The sequence below is a fragment of the Parasteatoda tepidariorum genome, chromosome 10, assembly GCF_043381705.1.
Source record: "Parasteatoda tepidariorum isolate YZ-2023 chromosome 10, CAS_Ptep_4.0, whole genome shotgun sequence".
Taxonomy (NCBI): domain Eukaryota; kingdom Metazoa; phylum Arthropoda; class Arachnida; order Araneae; family Theridiidae; genus Parasteatoda; species Parasteatoda tepidariorum.
This window is the reverse complement of record NC_092213.1, coordinates 63,769,298-63,791,410: the sequence shown is the minus strand read 5'-3', so window position 1 is coordinate 63,791,410 and position 22,113 is coordinate 63,769,298. Positions and strand designations below refer to the sequence as shown.

The window sequence follows — 22,113 nt, the reverse complement described above, 5'->3', positions numbered from 1 at the left end:
TACTTCCGGTTTTGGTTCTGGAATTCGAGGATTGTAAACAAATACCTTGAAAAATGTTAAAACTTTAGTAATTCATTATTTTCGATAACGAAATGAAAGTTCCATCTGTTCTGATGCAAAATATGGACTAATTTAAATTATTAATAATATAGAGCTCGTGATGAGTTTGTTAGATGATTCAGAAGATGGAAGTGCACCCTTGGAAACTTTTTCAGGTTGAGTAAATTCCAAAAATCACTGGAAGCCCCACCTGTATTTAATAAAAAAATGTTTATATATGTGTTATTCTAAAGTAGTGCTACATATATATAAATAGAAAACTCCTTTGTTAAAGTTATAAATGTTCCATTTTTCATTTCCTTTCTGTGAAATAATTTTTCTAAACGAATTTTTGTTTAATTAATATTTCTTGTATAAAATGTAATTGCATTTAGCGTATAGTCTACGCTTACTTAAATTTATAATTTAAATACTTTTTGCTATAAATTTGGTGCACTCGGTGCATTGTAAGTTTTAATTTGTAATAAATGTACACTAACTTGGTTTGAAGTCGATTTCAATTTAAGTTTTTTGCTCAATGAATCTGATATGAACTAAACAGTTCTGTGGACATTTATTGCTTAATAACTTTTCACGGCATTTTTTAGGTGCATGGAAATAACACGAGAAGAGAATAACATCTTTAGTACCTATCCAAAAAAAATTAGTTGTGGGAAAAGGAAGATTTCGTTAACAGTACTTGCGCCAAAATAGTCACCAAGTTTTTCCAACAAACTGTCAATGGAACATGAGAAACTAGAAAAAAAAATTTCATGGAATGGGATGGACGACTCCATTTGCGAAATTTGTTGCTAATTTTGGGAAAAACCTCTCTCTATTTTTTTTTTATTTTATTTAATGTATGTACAAGAATTCAGTATTTTTTTTTTTTTTGAGAGGATATTTCTGTTTTAATGTCTGTTAATGCATACTATAATATACAAGAGGACCAAGGATTTGAAACTTGTAATTAGTTACAAAAATAATATGTTGAGATTTGCCCAGGGGATGGTTACGAGCTATACTCTTCAATTCGATTCCCTTCTGTGTTTTTTTTTTTTTTTTTTTAAATACCTCATGGGTTACTGCCCAGAAGTTGCCAAAATTTGGCAATTATTTGGGCATAAATACCAATACATAAATCCTCCCCTTTTTGACAATTTCCATTAGCAAGAATAATACATATTAATTATAGGGAGACCACGTGACAACTGCTCCTACATGTACCATGAGGGCAATTGCTTTTTCCTATTGTTGCCAATGCTAACATTGGCTTCATAGTCCCTATAGGCGATTAGTAGTGCTTTAACAGATGTGTATTTCACATTAGGAAATAAACATTAAATAATGGCAAATAATTTAATAAAAGTCATATTTTTATGGTTTTCTTATATTTGTCACATTTTTTTTAAATTAAATATTTCCTTTTCTTTCTATAACATTTTATTTTATCAACTAAAAAATTAATTTTAATACCAATATCATGTATTCACAGGGCAACTTAGTCACTTAATTTAGAATGGATAACATCGAAGATATACCCTTATTGGTACCTGCTAATGATTACTGCTATCACCAACTTTGTTTAAGTATCACTGCCTAATTCTTGTACTTGCAATAAATTTTTAAAAAATATAATATTGATGTGCTTGGAGAATTATCCCTTTGAGTTTCTCGTCCTCAGTATTTTCATAAATTTATTCATATTTCTTGCCAAGTTGTTGATAACACTTGGAAACCGTTTTGACGCAGAGAAATCTTCTCCACCTATGTTTATTTTATAACAATTTATTTAATTGTTTGTTTTAGTTAACCATTAGTTATAAAAGATATTGTTGTTAAGTTTGTTTTAATTGAAGAAGTAAAAAAATTAAATTAAATGTTTTAAAATATCTGGATTACAAAAATATTTAAGTGAATAATTAAAATTGTTAAAAGGATGACTAATTCTGTTATTTTTAATTTACTGAGCATCAAAATGTCCTTTTTGAGAATAAACTTTTAAGTTGTTCATAATTAATTTATAATGATTAACAATTATTATGTTACTTTTCATTAGTTCAACACTATGTCTGATTCCCTAGAAATCAACAACTTAGTGTCAAATAAGTGTGATGTTGGTAGTCTAAATAAGTAGATCGTAAATGGCATTTTTTTGATCAATTGTGTAAAAATTATCAAATTTCTGTCAATAAAAAAATTTTTATTCTTTGATTTCACTTAATTTTAATTGTTATTTTCTTTTTGCTGTTATGTTGTAATGCAGTAAAAGGCATTTTTTTATCAATTGTGTAAAAATTACCAAATTTCTGTCAATAAAAAAAAAAAATTCTTTAATTTCACTTAATTTTAATAGTTATTTTGTTTTTGCTGTTATGTTGCAATGCCATATATATATATTGCCAAAAATAATTAATTAATCTCAAATTTTTAATTTTTTTGTAACTCACTGTCAGTTTCTTTGAAGGCTTCAGTTATTTTTTATTATTATTAATTTAAAAATAATACATAATAATTAAGAGAGATTCTGAGGCACCACAGTGAATGTTTTTGTTTGCAAATTTATTTTTTTTTTGTGTCAGACTTGGTTTATAAAGCTGGTGATTTCTTTACTTTGAAAATAACAAAAAAGCCAATGTTAGATTTTCTATCATCAAATATTAATTCCATTCACATTTAATAAAATTATTATTACCATTAATACCTTGATAATTCCATTTGTAATCCATGAAGTTATAAATCTATATATATTCCACAAAATTATAACTATTTAATTTCTGCTTTTTTTTTCCAGAAATGTGGTACAGGATTTTTATGTGGGCCTTGTTTTCTTCTCTATTTGTTCACATCATTGCAGCTGCTATTGCATTTGGAATGTTATGGAAACATAAGTTAGGACGATTTACAGCTGTAGCTATACTGATCTTTGGAATACTTGCTCCCATAACTGGAGGTGTTATTACTAGTAGGTTCTGAAGATTCATGCTTTGATTATAAATTAGGCTTCATGTATGAATAATTTAAAAAATAAAAAAGTCAGTAATTTATTTAACTTTTCTATTTATTGAAACAAGATTCGTCAAATTTTAATTTTTTTAAACGGATTTAGAATTTCTACGTGAATATTTTATAAAAAAATTTATAGATACAGTGTTTTAAGGATTGGATGTCAGACAGTGGTATGGTATTTTAAGTTTCAGTGATTTTTAAACCAGCAATAAAATATTTGAGAAAGAAAATATTTAAGTGTGTTACACCTGCTGATTTTATCTTAAAAGAAATTCTCATGGCTCATCAGATAATTTAGAATTTTTCATTGTGTTGAAATCAGTATGATTGCTTTAAAAGAATAAAAAATTATATTAATTTTTATTGAATTTTCCTATTAATTTCTGCTTTTTTAAATGATCGAAATGTATTCAAATATTTCTCAATTTTAAAGCTTATGTCGCAGCTTAATTCAAAGAACAACAACTTATGTCAAAACCTCAATATTTAAAAATTAGGTTCTTAATTGTTTTGAACGAGTATCTTGGTATTATTACTACTTTCACTTTATGTTTATATGACTAACCTCTGCCCTGAGCTTCAAATTATGGACGATGAAAGAGATTATAATTTAATACTCTCTAAAGTCTTCCTACGGTGCTGCAATTTTTTTCAAAATTAAATACTCTATGTTAAAAACATTTATACAGGGATGAGATTTTTCCGCTTTTTAGCGGATTTCCGCTTTTTTCACTTTTATCTCTTGAATTTCAGCTTTTTTATCAAAAATTCAGATTTTCTAAAAATGTCACTTTTTTTTATAAGTATTCCGCTTTTTCAGAAAATTCACCGATTTTCAAAGTGAAACAGAAAATTCAAACTACATAGCTACCAATCCTTTCTCATTTTTACTTATTTTAGCTATTTTCTCCCCTTTTACACGCAGCAGATAAGATTTTCCGAATTTTTTTACCCGCCCTCCAGATAGATCCGATTTTCGTAGTTCGAACGACGCTGCTTCTGACAAACCTTTTAGAGGTCCCAAGCCTGGAATCTGCTAATATCTCGATTCTTATCCCTACAATTTTAATATCAAACATAGCTTTTCATATTTGCGTGTTGCGATTCTTATTCACGCGATTTGAATATTGTACGTTGTAACTCTTATTTATGAGATTTAAAAATCTGATATTGTGATTCGTATTTACGCCTTTTTAAAAACTTATGTAGCGATTCGTTTTCACTAAAGTTTAAAATTCAATATCTTGATTTGCTCATGCGGTTTATAATATCAAACATTGATTTTCGTATTTATACGTGATTTTAAAATAAGGCATTGGGATTCGCATTCACGCACTCTAAAAATTATGCATCATAATTCTTATTTATGCAATCTAAAAATTACGCATCATGATTCGTATTTACGCGATCTAAAAATTATGAATCGTGATTTGTATTTACGCGTTTTAAAAATTCTATATCCCAGTTTGTATTTTCTCATTTTCAAAATCGTATATCTAGTTTCATATTCATGTGATTTCAAAATCCATAATTGTTATTCATATTCACGCAATTTTAAGATCAACTATCGCGATTCTTGTAAGAAGTAAATTTTTTTTAAATTAGTTACTATAAAGGTGACTGTTTTTCTAACGACGATTATTAGTATATGTAAGTGTTACAACATCAGAGAAACTGGAAGGGAATATATTCAAAACTTACATTCTGTGCTTGCAAAGAAGAAAAAATAGGATTTGTCACAAGATGTTTGAAGATGGACTAACGACTAAATATAGCAAACATAAAAGATATAGCAAACAAAAGCAATCACTTAAAAAGGGATTTAATTAAAAAAAATTTTTTGGGAAAAGAGTTAATTAACTCATCATCAAAATTTTATTTATAATTGCTGTTATTTATGCTATAAAATGCAAAATTCTTATCAAATAAAAAACAATTATCTAAACAGTTGCTGATTGTCATGTAATTTTTCAAACTAAAATAGCAATTTTTGTATGTTAAGGAGTTACTATATATTTCTACTTCACTGTTATTGATATGTTTCAGAGGGCTCTAGTTAGATTAGACTATAATATGAACAAAATGATTCGGTCCATTGTTAAAGTTTTTGTTTTCAATATAATTTAAAAAGTAATATTACTGATATATTTACTATAAATCACAACAGTATTTATTAAAAGAAATGAAATATTAATGTATATTCTCAGCCGTTTTGATTTGCTAAACCAGGTAGTTTTTCAAGTTATAATTGTCTCTTATGTGAACTGAGGAAAAAAAATTTTCCAGCTTTATTTTTTCAATTGGTAATTTTTATTTTCACTAAATGTTAACTATTAATGTAATCATTTATATAATAATAGATTAGTACACAATTGTATGTCAACACATTATTTATTACCTTAAACTGTCTGGTATTATTAAAGGGTTGCGCTTGCGTAAAATTTACTATCGTGGAAATTCAGCTTTTTTGCCTTTTGGCTAATCTCATCCCTGTTTATAATATACCTTGAATAAATTTATCTGAGCATTCTTTCAAAAGTTCACATTTGTGTAAACGTATATTTATATAGAGAATTAAAGAGCTTGGAGCAATTTAATGATATGCCACATTTTAAAATTTTTTTGAAGCATATTGCTGAGGAAAAATACTACCATTTTCATGCAGGTAGTAAGAAGTTTCTGTTTATTGTGTTACTATATAATGAAAATTTTTGAAAGTTGTAAAACACTTATCTGGAAACAATACTAATGAACTTGATTGTTTTTGTAGTTCATTTACGTCACACTAAAGCTGCACAATGGGCTATTGGCGACGGTCTGGGAAACATCCCTGAGGATGATTCGAAGACATGCCATCACAATTTTGATCCTCTGCAGAGGGGATGGCACATCGTTTCGGTAGCCCGACGACCTTCTTGACTAATGAACTTGAATACTCTGACATAAAAATATCATATTTGGAAAAAACGTGGCTTATCACTATATTGCCTTAAACCCTCCATCAGCATTCTTTACCTCAATGTATTGAGGTCTATGCTCTCTACAGAGTGAAGAGGCGTGAGAAGAAGATTTTATTCTATATCCTAAACTAACAACAAATTACGTAAGAAATATCAAATATTATATTGGAGAAATTTTATTCTTTCTTAAATATTTCTTTCTCAAATAGTTTGCTTTCTATAAACAGGGGTTCCACAATCTTGAAGTTCCCTCTGTGATTTTTCCCTCTTTTTTTATGCTTAAGATTTGATTTATACCTAACATAAATTGAGCAGCTTACATAGAGTATGGAATATAGTCTTGTAGTAACTACAGCACCAAACAACTACAACACCATCTGAACAGTTAGTAGACGCTCAGACTTTGGACGGTGCGGACTTTTCGTTTACTCCTTTCTCATAATTTTCAAATTAATGTTTGTCTTTGTGCTATTTAATATTAATAAAAATATTTAAATAATTAAAATTTTCTTTATTTCAACTCCCCGAGCTCTAGTCAGAGCTATAGTTTGCATTTTGACTCAGCATAGCTAATTCTACTTTTATAGCCATTCTTTACATTTAATTTGATTTTTTTAAATTTTCCCATTTATTCATTTAGGTGCAGCAATTGCAGGAGTATACAGAGCATCAAGATTTCAAATGATGCCTGATTATGCCCTCGTTTGGGGAACAGGACAAACATTCTTAGCTACAGTTATGTCATACACTAGAATACTAGCTACATTATGAGGGCATATAAGAACATGGACCAAGAATATAAATATTTTGTACCTGTATCAAGAACAAATTTATAAATTCAAAACAATCATCTGAATGAAATGAAATGACAAAACTGTATTGATGTCAGATTTAACAGTATTCAATCATAACACATCAGACTTCAGAAAATGAGATTAAAAATGATAGTTGATTTTTAATGTATGTAAAATTTTATTGTGTTCTAACAATAAAATAAATTTGTATCCACCTAAAATTTTGGTCAAAATTATATATTTTTTCTTTATTATAGTTACATTTTCACTAGTATTTTTTAACTTTTTATTCAAAATTATGAATCATGTACAGTAATAGATATCATTTATTTATTTGCAACATGAATATTTCAATGTAAATAAAAGATATTTATCTTACCTACTTGAATATTTATTTCACAATATGATTACTAAATATGTACAAAGCTTGAGATAACGTTCTCGTGTATTAACTTTGTAAAAAACCTTCTAATTTTGATTGCAAATATCTAATTTTTTATGTAATCGGCATAAAGGGAAGCCTTAGTCTAGAAGATATGGATCCAATAGGCCAGTCTAAAATATATGTGTTGAGTTTTCTATTTTTTTCTCTCCTTTAAATTTTGTGTAATTTTACCCATTAATGAAAATAATTGTGCAAATCAAAATCTTTTTTCCTATTTATTTTTATAAAATATTTTCATTCAAAAACAACTTAGAAATATTCATTAATTTTAAAATTAATAATGATCAAAAAATGTTTGTATTGATTTTTTTTAGTTTGTATTTGTATAGTAGTAGTTGTATAGTTTGTAAAAGCATTTTCATGTTTTTACAAAGTATACAACTTTAAATAAAAAACCTAAATTCATTTAAAAATAATATCATTTCAATAAAATTGGTTAAAGTATTTCCCGGGAGTAAACATTAATAATTTTGTATTTCACATTAATCACTTTTTATTCTTTTTCATTCAGGATTATGTATTGTATAGAAGAAAAATTAATTCAGAATTTTATATTGTTCAGAATTTAAGATGAAGATTTTTTTTTTTTAATTTGCAATTCAAAATTTTTCTTATAATTAATTTTAAAATAAATAATTATTAAAAACAGCTTTTTGAATAAATTGAACTTTAGATAAACGGGTTTTATAATAAGCTGCAAAGGACTATTTTTATTTTAACACACACAGTGCAAAAAATAAATAAATAACGTAAACACAAGTAACTTTTTCTCTAATTATCTAATTAACCCATATTAGGACTCGATCTTAATGAGTTAGACCCCAAACTCTATGTAAATTAATTCAGATGATGTTTAGGTTATGAAATCAGATACAAAAATGTAATTTCTTTGAATTGAAATAAATTTTTTTTATATGGTTTTTTTCCTAGCATCAATCAGGAAAATATGGCCTCATAGTTTAGACGAGATTTTGTAAAAATTTGTATACCTTGCTAAATTTTTTTAAATAATTGGTTGATTGAATAGTTATAAAAAATATTTGCATATGGAATTATCTTAGGATAAAAAAGTTTTAAAATTGTGTGCAGAAATGCTTTTGATTTGCTTCATTAGTTCTGAAGACATGACAAAATACATAAAAACTAAAAATTAACATTAAGGGGTCAAAAGTTTTAACGCCAACTGCCTAAACTATTGGGGACTGCGGATACTTCCATATTTTGGCTGTCAAAAAAAAAGCATGTTTCTTTATTTAGAGAAAATATGTTTTTCTGTCCTAAAATATTGTCTGTACTTAGTAATTTATAAATTTGAAGTTATTTTCTCGAACTATTAAAATTGAGTCCTAGTACTTGAAAATCTTAACAATAATTATTCAAATATTAGCTTTTTTTGCGTCAATACATACAACGAAACTGAAATTTAGCCAAAATACAGTTGTGACACATAAACTGAGAAATATATTTTATGCTATAGAACAAAGACATTGTATCAGGAAAATTAACTCTCTTATTACTTAAATGAGTAAACTTTGTCCATATTAGTCAATTTTCAATTATACAGTCCCACTTCACTATTTTTGAATTGCAGAAACAAGAATATTATGATAATTTGATAGCTCTTAAAATGACTTTTTGTTATTGTAAATGCTAATAAAATAGTAAAGTATTTTTACAGTTTACTGTATGTTTACCCAATTTCTTATAGTAAACTTTATTACGAAAAAATACTTATCTACTGGAAATTTCTATTATTTATCATTATTAGAACTTTGAAACCAATAATATTTTTATTTTATGGCTTATAGAAAAAAAATTGTTTAAAGGTATTCTTTATTTATTTTTTCTATTGACGTGTAATAATTAAAATTTTTATAGCACTGAAAAATATAGTTAAAGAAAAAATTATAATTTTCTCTAATAGCAGGTTGATGTTCTCTCATATAATATTTACCATTATGCCATTTCTATAGCAAATACAATTTTGTTTGCAATTTTCTTTGTTCATTTATTTATTTTTTAAAATATTTATAAATTTAATAAATTAGTTTTAAAAAAAACACACATTTTACATCGGTGTGAAATTGGCAATGAACTATAAATTATTTAGTTTAATTTCTTAACAAAAATATGCATAACCTAGGGATACAAAATAAGACTAGTAAAAGGAATGAATATAAGTAATGGTTAACAAATAAATTCAAGGGTTGTTTCCAGTCCCTACTATGTTCATAAATCATATGAGTTAAGCTTATAAAATCAAAGCAAACCTTTCAGACTACAAGACAAACTAGTAAGAGGAAGTAATATTAGTAATGGTCAACAAAATAATTTATGGATTATTACCAGTCCCCACTATTTTCTCACAGATCATGGCATCAATAAGCTTTGATTGATTTTAATACCAAAAAGATTGAACTGAATTGATTTTAATACCAAAAAGATTGAATTGAATTTAATATAAAAGAGTTAACTTTCTTAAAAATATTTTTTCTAAAAATAAGAAATTGTCAGAAGTAAAATAATACATTATTGCTTATTTAAAATATCTTAAATCAGTTTTTCCAGATGTGAAGGATTAGATTACTATATTTGAGATTGTTTTTTTCTTCCAAGAAGCTGAAAATTTATAAATTTTAAAAAATATTAAATCTAGACTTAGTTTTAGTGCAGAATTTTGGTTAAGGCATTCCAAACCAGGGGTGCCAACAGTTTCACTTCCTGCTTAAATTTTTAAAACGTTGAGTATTAAAAACTTAAACATGCTGAAATTTTATTTTTGCCAACATTTACAAAGGCTCATGATACGGAAATCAGTATAAAATGGCAATTTATATGAATGAACTTTAAAATTAATTATATGTAGTGTTGGGAATAATAACTTTTAACCAAGAATCATGCATTAAATATAAATTTTTGTTTACAACTAGAAAACAATTTTCCACAAAACGGAGCAAATTGGCATCTCTGCCAGCATGATAAATCTTATAAATCAAAAACTCTCATATTTCATTCATGGTTTTATTTTATAAATTCAAAAGAAAATAATCACATAATCCGACAGAACGTTACAAATTTTAATATACATAGGATCTATGTAACTGCAAGATAATCTTTTCTTCAATATCGGTCATCTAAATACTGAAAAAAAAAGCATAATAATTATAAGTTTTAACTAAATATAATTCATTATGATGTAAATGCAGTAAATAAAGAAACAAAATGAATAAACAAGTTCAAGATTAAATAATGCTTGTACTTACTGGTTAGCAAAGTGCCAAATTAATTCAACATTTTGAAATAGGGTCAACTTTTGTTATGATCAAGTAATTACTAAATTTCACCAATGTTAGTACTCCCTATTAGTTTTTCATGTTATTAAAATAAGCATCAATAAGTGTGTAGCATCAGTTTCTTTCTCTTAAGTTTTACATCTTTAAATTATACTCTTTTACCAGAATTGATACACTATTAATAAGCGCAAAAGATAATTTAACATAATCAGATCGGGGACTGAGCGGTGTCGTGCCACAGGTCCCTGGTTCGATCCTCGGACCGGGCAAGGTTGACTCGGCCTTTCATCCCTTCAGTGGGTCGATAAATGAGAACCAAGCATGCTTGGGAACTAAACACTGGGGGTTCCGCACTCGGCTGACCACCTGAGCGGAACATCTACTCCTGCACCCCAGAATCCAAGGTCAAGAAAATTGAGATGGGCACAGTAGGCCCTGGCCCTCTATGGGCTGTCGCGCCACTGACTTTAGTTTTAGTTTAGTTTAGATAAACTTACATATCTTCTCAAAATATACATATATTATGCATTTTGGGTTCTTAAAATGTGAACTAAAAAGTTAAGGACTTTTGATAATTTAAAACTCTTTTCTATTCAACTATGCAATTTGTTTATAATTATAAAACTTGTGTTCAAAAATATTTTGAATAACAAATAAAAGCTTTTGCCTTATGTTAAACTATGTACTTTTTTTTTTACCAAGACAAAATTTATATGATTGATATGTCCTAAATCGATAGCAATTTAAATATTTATCTTTTATCAAAAGCTTTTTTTAATTATGATTTTTCGAAAATTAGTTTACCAACTTATTTAAAATAACTAAGATTTTAAATTATTAATTTTAATGATATAATATTTGTACATCTAGTAAAATGTTTATCAATATAATCGGTAAGTTATTTTATTTTTATACTGTCAGGGCACTAATAATTTAAGGTACACATACATGGGCCTCAGGTTTTAAATAAGTAAAAGAATATAAATATTTAAAATGTTAAATTGCACTGAAGTAGGAACAAATATGCATATTGTTATTTTATGGTCAATTTAAATACAATAATGAATGGATTTAATAATTATTTAGAAAAAAATAAATTCTAAGAAAAACAAAGTTTTATCAACGCACAGTGCAATACTGCATTAATACTCACTTTCAAAACTATTTTAATTATGCAAAATAAATAATTATTGAAAGAAATACACATAAAAATATTACTAAATAGATATGAAATTAAGTACTCTTAATACTATGAGATTAAAGGACCTACAACTTTTAAAGATAATAAACTGGAGAACCTTGGCTAAGAGAAGAATGTCTTGGCATAGGCTTGTTGAGAAAGCCAAGGCCCATCCTGGGCTGTTGTGCCAATGAGAAGAAGAAGAATACTATGAGATTTCACTTAACTACTTTGCTGACATAAATTTCGCCATACACATGAAGGTACACATACCTTGCCCTTCATGTTTTTGACTATATTATTTTAAATTATAAGTAAATATAAATTTAAAAGCTTCATGCAGACCACAGAGCCACTAGGTCAAAAGAAAAAAAATTTCAGAATAGCTAAATTACAGAATAGCTATATTTAAAATTACTTAAGATTTTGAGCACATGGATTTAGCATAATTTTTCAAAAATCCTTTCTGTTTATGAGGAATTCTACCCAAATAACTTACATGTTCTGCATCTATTGGAATCCCCAAAAAGTCTAAATGTCCATGAATGTTTACTGCAGGTAAAATTTTAAATTTTCTTATAGAGCGTTACTAGAAGCGAAAGTTCACATTGTGTAAAGTAAAAAAAAAATAAAAAAAATACTTACCAACTCTACATTATCAAAACTTTTCAATGATGATGATCATCAAATGGTTTTCCATACTTCTTTTCCCAACGCTCAATAAATTCTTGCTTCCTCTGTTCCCTTCTAGCAAAATATTCAGGATACCTGGCTTTTTCTAAGGGATGCCAGTAATCTAAAACCTGTAGAAAGAAAAAAAATAATATAAATATCAAGAAAATAAGATAAATACTAGCTATTTTTCTTAAAAAAAACTTTTTCTCAAAAAATTAATTATACTAAAATTATGCTATTAATAAAAGCCTCGTAATAGTTTTGATTTATGATATGCTAAAAGAAAAGCATTTTTATAAAGACAACCCGACATTTTTTTAAAAATTAAGATTACAGTAACACAAACAAGTTTTAAATAAAATTTAATCTTATTAGCAATATTTAAACATAATTACATATACTGTATACATAAAATTTTTTATAAATAACTTAAGTTACAAGTTATCGGTTTAGGGTGTATTTTAAGGTAGGAATGTTTCTTGATGATTAAACCATTTACAATTGTTAAACGTTAGGACCTTGTTACTTTGGGTTCACTTTGTACAACCCAAAGTAAAACTTGTTACTTTGTAAAACCTTAAGTTGTTAGGTTGTTTACTTTGTAAAATTATGAACTTATAGATAAAATGCTTCAAAAACACCGGTTAGATGAACTGGTGAGTAAATTAGACCAGAGTTTCCACTCAATTTTCAATAATAATAATTTCAAGAACTGTTCAAGGACCAAAAATAAAAGTTTTCAAGGACCTACTCTGTAATATAGTTAGTATACTAAAACATGCGTCAACCATTATATTAAATTTGCATGCTTTAAAAGTATAAATAAAATAAAAAATAATAAATTAAATGTATCAATTTTACATAGTTTAATATGTGCAGCTAACAGCTACCTATGATTCAATAGTCATATCTCTATTCAAATCATTTTAAAAACTATCAAAAAATTTACAATTGACATTTAAAATGTACTTGAAAACTCTTAAGCACTAGCAAAACTTTTCATTAAAAATTTAATGAAGTAAATTAAAATCTGAAGTCGCTATGCAGAAATCATTGGCCCCCATTAGGCTGCCTGATTATGATTATGATAATTAAAAGATAATATTACACTAAACAACCATTATATTAAATTGATAGAATTTATTATGTAATTGAAAGGTTTTTAAAATACAAGGAATGTGTTTTCTAATTTGTCAAATCAATATTTGTCTAGTTAATAGTAAAAGCTTATCTGTTTCAACTTCAGCATCACAAAATCTATTTTGTTACCTCAAGAAATCAGTAATGTATTAAGATTAAGAACATAATAAAATCTATAGCTAAACAATATTTTACAGATAACAAACGAAAATTTACCAAGATTTTTTTTTCTATAAAATAGACAATACGCAAAGTGATTTTTTAAATTTTGTGAATATATGATTGTATATGCATAATTTTTAAATTGTGTGCATGTGAATCACAACATGTTACATACAAATCAAAATTATATGAAATGTGAAATAAATTTTGAAGATCATGACAATTACATATCAAAATGTGGAACTTGCAAATTAAAATTAAACTGTAATTTTTGTTCAGGACATTATAAATAGAAAATGATACAATTAAAAAAACGAACAAAGTAAGATGCGTGGCGCATAAATTGTTTTAATGTAAATCGCATTGCATGATTTGCTAATCACTTTAATGCAAAAAAGGATCTGTGACTCACTAATAATTTTTATGTGATAGAGATGTGTGATTTATCAACCATTATACAGTAGAGCGCTGATTATCCGAACTACTCGGTACCGAACGTGGTTCGGATAATGAAATGTTCGGATAATTGGAAAGTTGTTTAAAACCTAGTTTAAATGATTATTATTTATGCACCAACTTCCCTTCACACTTTTTCTAGGCTTATGACTGGCAGTACTATCTAAAATAGCTCTGGCGAGTTTAAGACTTTTTTCTTTTCAATTTTTAAATATATTTTTTTAAACTTTTTTTTTTCAATTTGAATCATTTTTATCATATTTCGGCTATTTTCTAATTTTTTTTGTCAATTACTGATTTTACCACATTTTTCTTTATTTTCCATTGCAAAAGATATCCAGCAAAGACTTTTGTTTCAAAGAACATGCTCTTTTTTGTGCAGCCATATCCCTTATTCTTTTTAAATAAATCAACTGAACTGGATCAACATCATTTTGACGTTCTAGGCAATTCATTGCAATATCTAATGAATTGCATGCTTCTTATGAGAAGGTCCACGATCTTGAACTTGATCACGTACTTCTTCCTCTTAATCTGAGGAGTTCCGATTTTCATTCAAAATTTCAGAAACAATTTCATGATCATTTAAAATTTGAAATCCTGAGTCGTTTTCAGTGTCTCGACACCAGTCTTCTATTTCTTCTGCTGTATAACATGGCATATTTTCACCCGAAAGATCTACCGATTCACAAACTGCAGTTTCGTTTGTTTTTCTGATAAGAATTTTATTCCAAGATTTAAGATTCCAAGCACTGTAATCACTAATCATTAACCATGAGTGACAACTACCCATCCCCCAATTGTAGAATTTCAGCACTTATCTATTCATAAACACATTCTGCTTTCCAACAATTGTAGATTGTCAAAATGAAGCTCGCATTCTTTGATAATTTTCAGTTGAAGAGAGCTAAAGGGGTATGTTGGTTTAACTGTATAACAATACATGTATGTATGGCTACTATAAGAAAACTGCTAAAAAAGGTTGTAAATTAAATATGGTCTTCAGATGTAGTGGGTATTATCTATTCCTCTAAATTTAGAAAAATTGTCGATAAGTTAAAAAAAAATTCTAAACTTAAAAAAGAGAAGGAAAAAAAAGCAAATTCGGACATAGTTCGGATAATTGGACGTTCGGATAACAAGGGTTCGGATAATCGGCGCTCTACTGTAATGCAAATTGTAATTAGTGATTTCATAACCACATAAATTAGAATTGCTACGTGTAAATCATAAATCATTTTGGTGAGAATCAACAACAGTAATTCTTAAATCCTGCTAATACATATCCCAATTCGTGATTCATAAATCATGAAAATTGAGATGCATGATTTGGAAATGTCTTAAATGAGTATGATGTTATATGATATGGAAATCACATTAATGAGAATCAAGGTGCTTTATAAATCCCAATATATGATTTATAAAGCACCTTGATGCGATTTGCAAGTCACTTTTGTGCAATCTTTGACCAATTACTTTGATGTGATTTCTGATATGTGATTATTTAATCACTTCAATGCAAATCATGATGCTTGATTCATAATTCGTGGAATCTGATGAACAAAATATTTACTAAAATTTTTACAAAATTTTTTTTCACCCATGTTCAAATTTAGAGTGTTGTAATAATATTGAATTAAAAACATAGAGATTTTCAAAAAAATCATTTGAAAACGAGTAGCAATAACTGCCAAAAACAATCACATAATAGATTGATAATAAAATCCTAAAAAACAATGAAAGTAATAAAAGTAATTATTAAAATGCACGATTCAAGACATGCAAGTCATAATATAATATTGTTTTCAACATATCAGGATTTTTATGACCTTGCAGAAAAACATAGCAAAAACAGCCACACAAAAAATTGAAAAATAGATAAACTGGATCAGCACAAACAAAGCAGGTCAAAAATGCAGGTTGTACACCCCTACTGTAAACAGCTAAAAATGGCTATTTTCAATGAATCAGCAGAGTAAAATGTATAATGAGAAAAATGTGGAAGATAGCAAGATTTTAATTTTATAATAAAAGAATTATAATAAAAACATCAAGAATTATAATAAAAACATACCCAGTCAGATAGTGTTACTTCTCTGCCATAGTTTATTCCACCAGGTGAAAAACCAACTGTTGGAAAACAAATACATATTTACATTTTGTTATATATAATTAGTATGATTATATAAAAAAAATTTCGTATACATTTTCATTAATTTTTAATTACAACGAATGGAGTGAATTATCGTAATTAACTTCATTTATGCTACATTATTTCAACTGATACCTTCTATTAACCAGTAACAATAATAGTTGAAAAGTAACATTTAATTTTATTTAACTAAAACTTTATCATAAATTATCAAAATTAACCATAAAAAAAAAGTCATTTGAAAATATTTTGAAAGGTCAGAGTATAATTTCTTACAAGAATTAATTTACTTAGCAACAAAAGTAACTAAAGTAATAAAAACATTTATGCTTACATTTTCTTGGTTGATAATGCAAATCTTTTTCTAACTCTTTTTCTGCAGCCTCTAATATTGCTTTGGCTTTTCGTAAATCCTTCTCATCTTTATGTTTATCAAATCTCGCTCTCATTAGAACAGCATGATAGCGATATTCCCAGCTGCAATGAAAATTAATTAAAAAAACACACTATAAAAAGTTTAATAAATACTAACTGAAAAACCATTTGAAACACAAAATTAGAAGGCCCATAAGAAATCAGGAAAATAACCATATTTTTTAGGATTCACACCAGTATGGCGACAATTGTCTCTAAAATCATATGCATGGGGGACAAAATTGTTGCCTTGAAATGTGTTTGGTTACAAATTAGTTATTTTCCTATCGAAATGTATGCACTTATGTTTGGGGATATTTCCGGGATATTAGTTTCTGCTCGTGTAGCGATAACCAAACAATGAACATAATAACAATGAAGGGACCCCACAATAATGCACGAATAAAGAAATATATTTAATCTTACGATATTTGCTACAAATATTTCGAGATGGCATTGAATGGGATAATACCATTAATGATATATATGCCCCTTAATTTTTTGAGTAAAAGATATATGATAGCAACAAATCTAGACATGAATAATAGGGATGGAGATACAAGAAAAATCCCATAGACTTTAAGCATGAAGTTCATTAATTTATTAGCACCTTTCATCGTATTTACTCCATTCGTTCCTTAGAGCTCTTTTATATAAACTGCAAACTTTTTCAGCGTGAGACTTGAGGGTCAGTTGTAAATGTCTTGGGAGTGACATAATTAATAAATTATGAATCTAAATTTCTATAAAATTCTGGTCTGATTCCAAAACAAAATAAACACAGCCGTGCCAAGGTGACACAGGATTACAGTTATTAATCGATTGCATGTACAAAGCTAATACCTTGTAGCTCTTAACATAAATTCGCATTAAAGTGTTATTCTTGTTATGCCGGAAATATTTTTCACGAATCAGGTTTTTATTCTCCCTGGACGGTGATCGAAAAAGCGTGAAACGACTTTAGATAGAATGGTCCTTAGAGTACTAAAGAGCAATTTTTTGGATTTCAGCAATTAATTCAACTTTGATCACAGTCGAGAGTAAGGGAGAATCTGATTGGTGAGTGAAAACTTGATTGTGGAATTATTTTAAACTCACCAATCAAGCTCACATTCGCTTGCGAAAAATATTGTATTTAGTGAAAACGGTCCCTTAAATTGGATCACTAAGGAAGCTCTCAATTTCATTTGGACACGGTTCCCAGCAGATCACCGAAGCCACGCATCACTGACTACGGTCAGTGTGCGGGTGGGTGGCCACTTGGATCAGCCTGCGTAGGGACCGAGGGTGTGCGGTATTGGTCCTCGTTAAACTGTTCTACCGTAAAGTGATCGACTTCGCGTGCAGGCCGTCGGGCTACCGAAGCGGGGGTGCCATCCCGTCTGCAGAGGATCAAAATTGTGATGGCATGTCTTCGGATCATCCTCAGGGATGTTTCCCAGACCGTCACCAATAGCCCATTGTGCAGCTCTAGTGCGACGTAAATGAACAACAACAGCAACAATTTCATTTGTGGACGAGTGGAGTTGCGGGAATCACATGCAGTGAGGATGGCCCTTTCAGCTTGTTTTATTTCAGAGAGGGCAAAGTAATGGCTCCTGAACCTTGTAATTGTGAACCCAATCCAGAAGACAATGGAACTCCTGGATCAGTACCCCCAGAAGTATTCATTTGTTATGGGAGCATGGAGGACTTTGTGACTCCGACTGATTTAACGCTCACCAGTCACCATTTAATACGCGGGTATTATTCGACCGGCTGGATTCGAACTCCCGTTCTCTCGAATACGAGTCCAACGCCCTACCAACCAGGCTATTCATACAATATGACAACCATAGTCTTATAAAATATAAGGAAATATGACAACCATAGTCTTACACGAAATCAATTACAAGTTAACACGGTAATTTAAAAACTTATTTTAAAAAAGCTCACAATGTTTCCACCCTTTTCAAGTGCTCTACATGATATGATCAAGAGCTCTATGGATTTAAAATATCTTGTCAATATAATTTTTCTTTCATATTCTATATTAATTTATAAACTTATATGGGCATCTTTGGAAAATATGACGCTTATAGTTTACTGTAAAACCAAACACAAAAACAGCGTTTTAAGAAATATAAAAAAATCACGAATCGTTATTCCTACTGTATTTTGCCTAACTTCTGTAGAAAAAGTTTTTAAATTTTTTATATTAATTTATGGACATATATGGACATTTTAAGAAGATATGATGCCCATAGCTTTGTATTAAATTAATTAAAACTGAGCACAGTGTATCAAAAAACTACAAAAAAAAATTTTAAAAAGTTCCCAATTTCTCTATATGATCTGGACTTAGTGTATCTCGAGAAAAATGATAATGCTATTAAAATGATCCATATTAATTCATACTCATTTATGGGCTTCTTTGAAAAATAGGACGCCGATAATTTTTTAGTTTAACATGAAACCCATAACAAGTAAGCCCCCAAGTTCAATAAATTATTTTTAAAAAAATTGAAAAGTTATTCTCCTTTTCCAGATGTTCTATATCTATAAGAACAGGACTCCAGTGCCTCTTGGCCAAATGAAACATTTCTTTTAAAATTCTGGATGTTAATTTATAGAAAGAAATTTTCGAAAGATATGACGAGTGTAGTTTTCTATAAAATCAATGACAAGCCAACCCTGTGATAAGACCCGTATAATGTACACGAACTTGCGAAAGCCGTATACGGATAATTTAACACCAAAGTGGAAAATTTTTTACTATTACTTAGAAAAAACTCTCTCTTCAAAGAAAACTTGTATTTTTTGAATTCAAGAGGGGAAAAAAAGATTCATTTTTACACTTTTTCCCATAGAGTAATAAATAGGAGGAGACGGCATGCCCGTAAACTCGTGAAGCCTTAACCGCAACCGCGGCGCCATATTGGTACAACCAAAACAAATCGAACTTCGTTGAACTAGAGCTGTACGTGTTTAAACATTCTTCAAACTGAGTAATAGATTTTATTTTAGCAATTAGTCTATTGTTGAAAATGATATTAAATCAAATAGAAATTTAAATAATACAGTCTGAAAAGATCAATTTTTAAAATATAGCTGCATGCTTTATATATTAATAAACAGGTTATAATTATTAATTCGTATGTTTAAAAAAATTGAAAAGAAACAGTTTCTTTTTTTTTACTAAGTGATACATTAAGAAATCAAAACAGTTTTATTTTCTGACTTTAAAAAAGTAAGCTAAAACTTTTTATAAGAGAACTTTTTAAAATTATTTGTCTAAAAATGAAATCATTTTCTTTCTTCATTTATTTGAAAAAAAAATGGGACATGATACTCTTTATAATTATACGTAATTTTAATTTCACTTTCTATTAATCTTATTATAAAAACATGGAAGACCATTAAATATCTATTTCAGTTTTTTATTAAAGTCAAAAGTCAGATGAAATTTTAGTTTTTACTGATTATAAATATTTACAGATTATAATTTTATAATACAGTATATATATATATATATATGTGTGTGTGTGTGTGTGTCTGTTTAATAAATATAGTAATTGAATGTATGTAAAAACCAAAAGATTAATAAACTTGTTCCTTTTATATTACTGCATTTATATTTTACAATGCTTGAGTTAAAAATTGTGAAACATTATGTACTTAACACTAAAGAAGATTCAAACATATATTAGTGATAATGCGCTATTTAAGCTTAACATAAAATGCATATAACAAAATTAAAATAACTTTTTGGATTTATTTCTATTTTTAAGCTTATACGACACTTTTTAATAAATAAAAATATTTACACAGTAAAACTTAAAGCTTATGAGCACTAAATGAAAAAACCCAATTTCCCCCGGGTTTTTTTAATAAAACCCAGGGGGGTTGGGTTTTTTCAAACCCTGCTAAAAAGCAGCAAGTAATTATATATTTTCAAAGTGTTAACATTTAAATCTAGTACTTTCCAGGATTTCTATGTGCCTTAAAAAGGCTTTAGTATTCATTTTATCTTTTAAAGTTCCTTAAAAGCCTTAAAATTTGTTTCATCTGAGCCTCCACCTTCCTCTATTAACGTTTCAATTGCTGTGTCAAAGCTATAATTTATTATAGAGCATTCATTATAGATAATAATGCCTGGGCATTTATTATAGAGCATTTATTTGCTCACCACTTCATGTATTTTGTGAATGAGATAGAGCATTTCATGAGTGGAGTTTAAACCTCAATTGGAAAATAAATATTCCTATATATTAAATACTCTGGGTATTTACCTTTAAAAATAAATACACAGTTATTTTACGTTGCTATTTGTAAATTACAGTTTTGTACACTTCATATGATCAAGTGCTTTGCAAAAAAAAAGAAATCAGACTTCTCTGCTTAGTAATAAAAAGTATGTTATGGACTAGTTTTATTACCCAAGTGTTTACTCAAATGGCTTAATGTTGATTATTGCTATTCTTTTAGCACAAACCAATATTTTCCCCTTTAAATATTCTAACTTTAAAGAAAAGTGCGTTTCATATTATTTTGTTTATATTCAAAATAGTGTGGTTTTAATGTGATATTCTTTGAATAAATTTTTAATTGGAAGGCTGCCCCCTTAAATAACAATAATATATTACTTTTAATGCCTAGATAAAATATAAAGGAACCTAAGTTCCCGAAAACTGCTGTGAAGTTCTTTTTTTAATTCAGTTGTAAAATAGAGCTATCTTAAAACGTTATTTTTTGGGAAGAAGAAAAGAAACTAATGTTGAAAAATTGAATGAAAAAAGGTGTTATGTATTAACAACAAAACTATTTCAATCTCGTTTTCGAAATTTTCCAATCATAAGAGAAAAGATCAAAAACAACCTAACTCTTCCTCTTGAAACCTGAGCGTCTCCGCGAAGTTTCTGGTTATACCAACATGGCCGCCGCTACTTGACAGTTACTTCACTCGCTCCAATAGGGAAGGGGAGGAATGCCCACTCCTTCTTATTTATAACTCTATGCTTTTTCCACCCAATGCGAATGCGATTTAAAAATGTATTCACACGATTTCGAATCGCACATCACAATTCCTATTTTCAATGTTTTTTTCTTTTTTTTAAAATCAAATATCGCGTTTTGTGTTCACGCGATTTAAAAGCTGCTATGATTCGTGTTCAGATGACTTTACACATTGTGCATCGGAATTCGTATTCGCGTAATTTTAAAATCAAACATATGGTTCCGTATTCATGCGATTTTGAAATCAAACATTGAGATTCGTATTAACGCGATTTCAAAGTTCAATGTCGCCATTCGTATTCGCGTGATTCAAAAGTCTCACATTGAGATTCATATTCTCGCAATTTAAATAAATAAAAATCTCGCATCAATATTTTTATCAAAACGCTGTTTAACATG

At 28.2% G+C, this 22,113-nt stretch overlaps 2 protein-coding genes across 2 annotated transcripts; one reads left to right on the top strand and one right to left on the bottom strand.

Annotated features, from left to right (window-relative positions):
* The first annotated feature begins 2 nt into the window (after positions 1 to 2).
* On the top strand, positions 3 to 7,180 carry LOC107448765 (transmembrane protein 170A). The gene is made up of 3 exons (XM_016064087.4): positions 3 to 215; positions 2,834 to 3,004; positions 6,649 to 7,180. Exons 1-3 carry the CDS (start codon positions 161 to 163, stop codon positions 6,777 to 6,779), a joined length of 357 nt encoding a protein of 118 aa, XP_015919573.1. The 5' UTR covers positions 3 to 160; the 3' UTR covers positions 6,780 to 7,180.
* A 3,074-nt stretch (positions 7,181 to 10,254) lies between these two features.
* On the bottom strand, positions 10,255 to 17,569 carry LOC107448773 (NADH dehydrogenase (ubiquinone) B22 subunit). The gene is made up of 5 exons (XM_016064100.2): positions 17,330 to 17,569; positions 16,640 to 16,782; positions 16,228 to 16,283; positions 12,366 to 12,523; positions 10,255 to 10,388 (listed from the first exon to the last, which is right to left on the bottom strand). The coding sequence occupies exons 1-4, from the start codon at positions 17,434 to 17,436 to the stop codon at positions 12,389 to 12,391; spliced, it is 441 nt and encodes a 146-aa protein (XP_015919586.1). The 5' UTR covers positions 17,437 to 17,569; the 3' UTR covers positions 10,255 to 10,388; positions 12,366 to 12,388.
* Between the last annotated feature and the right edge of the window lie 4,544 nt (positions 17,570 to 22,113).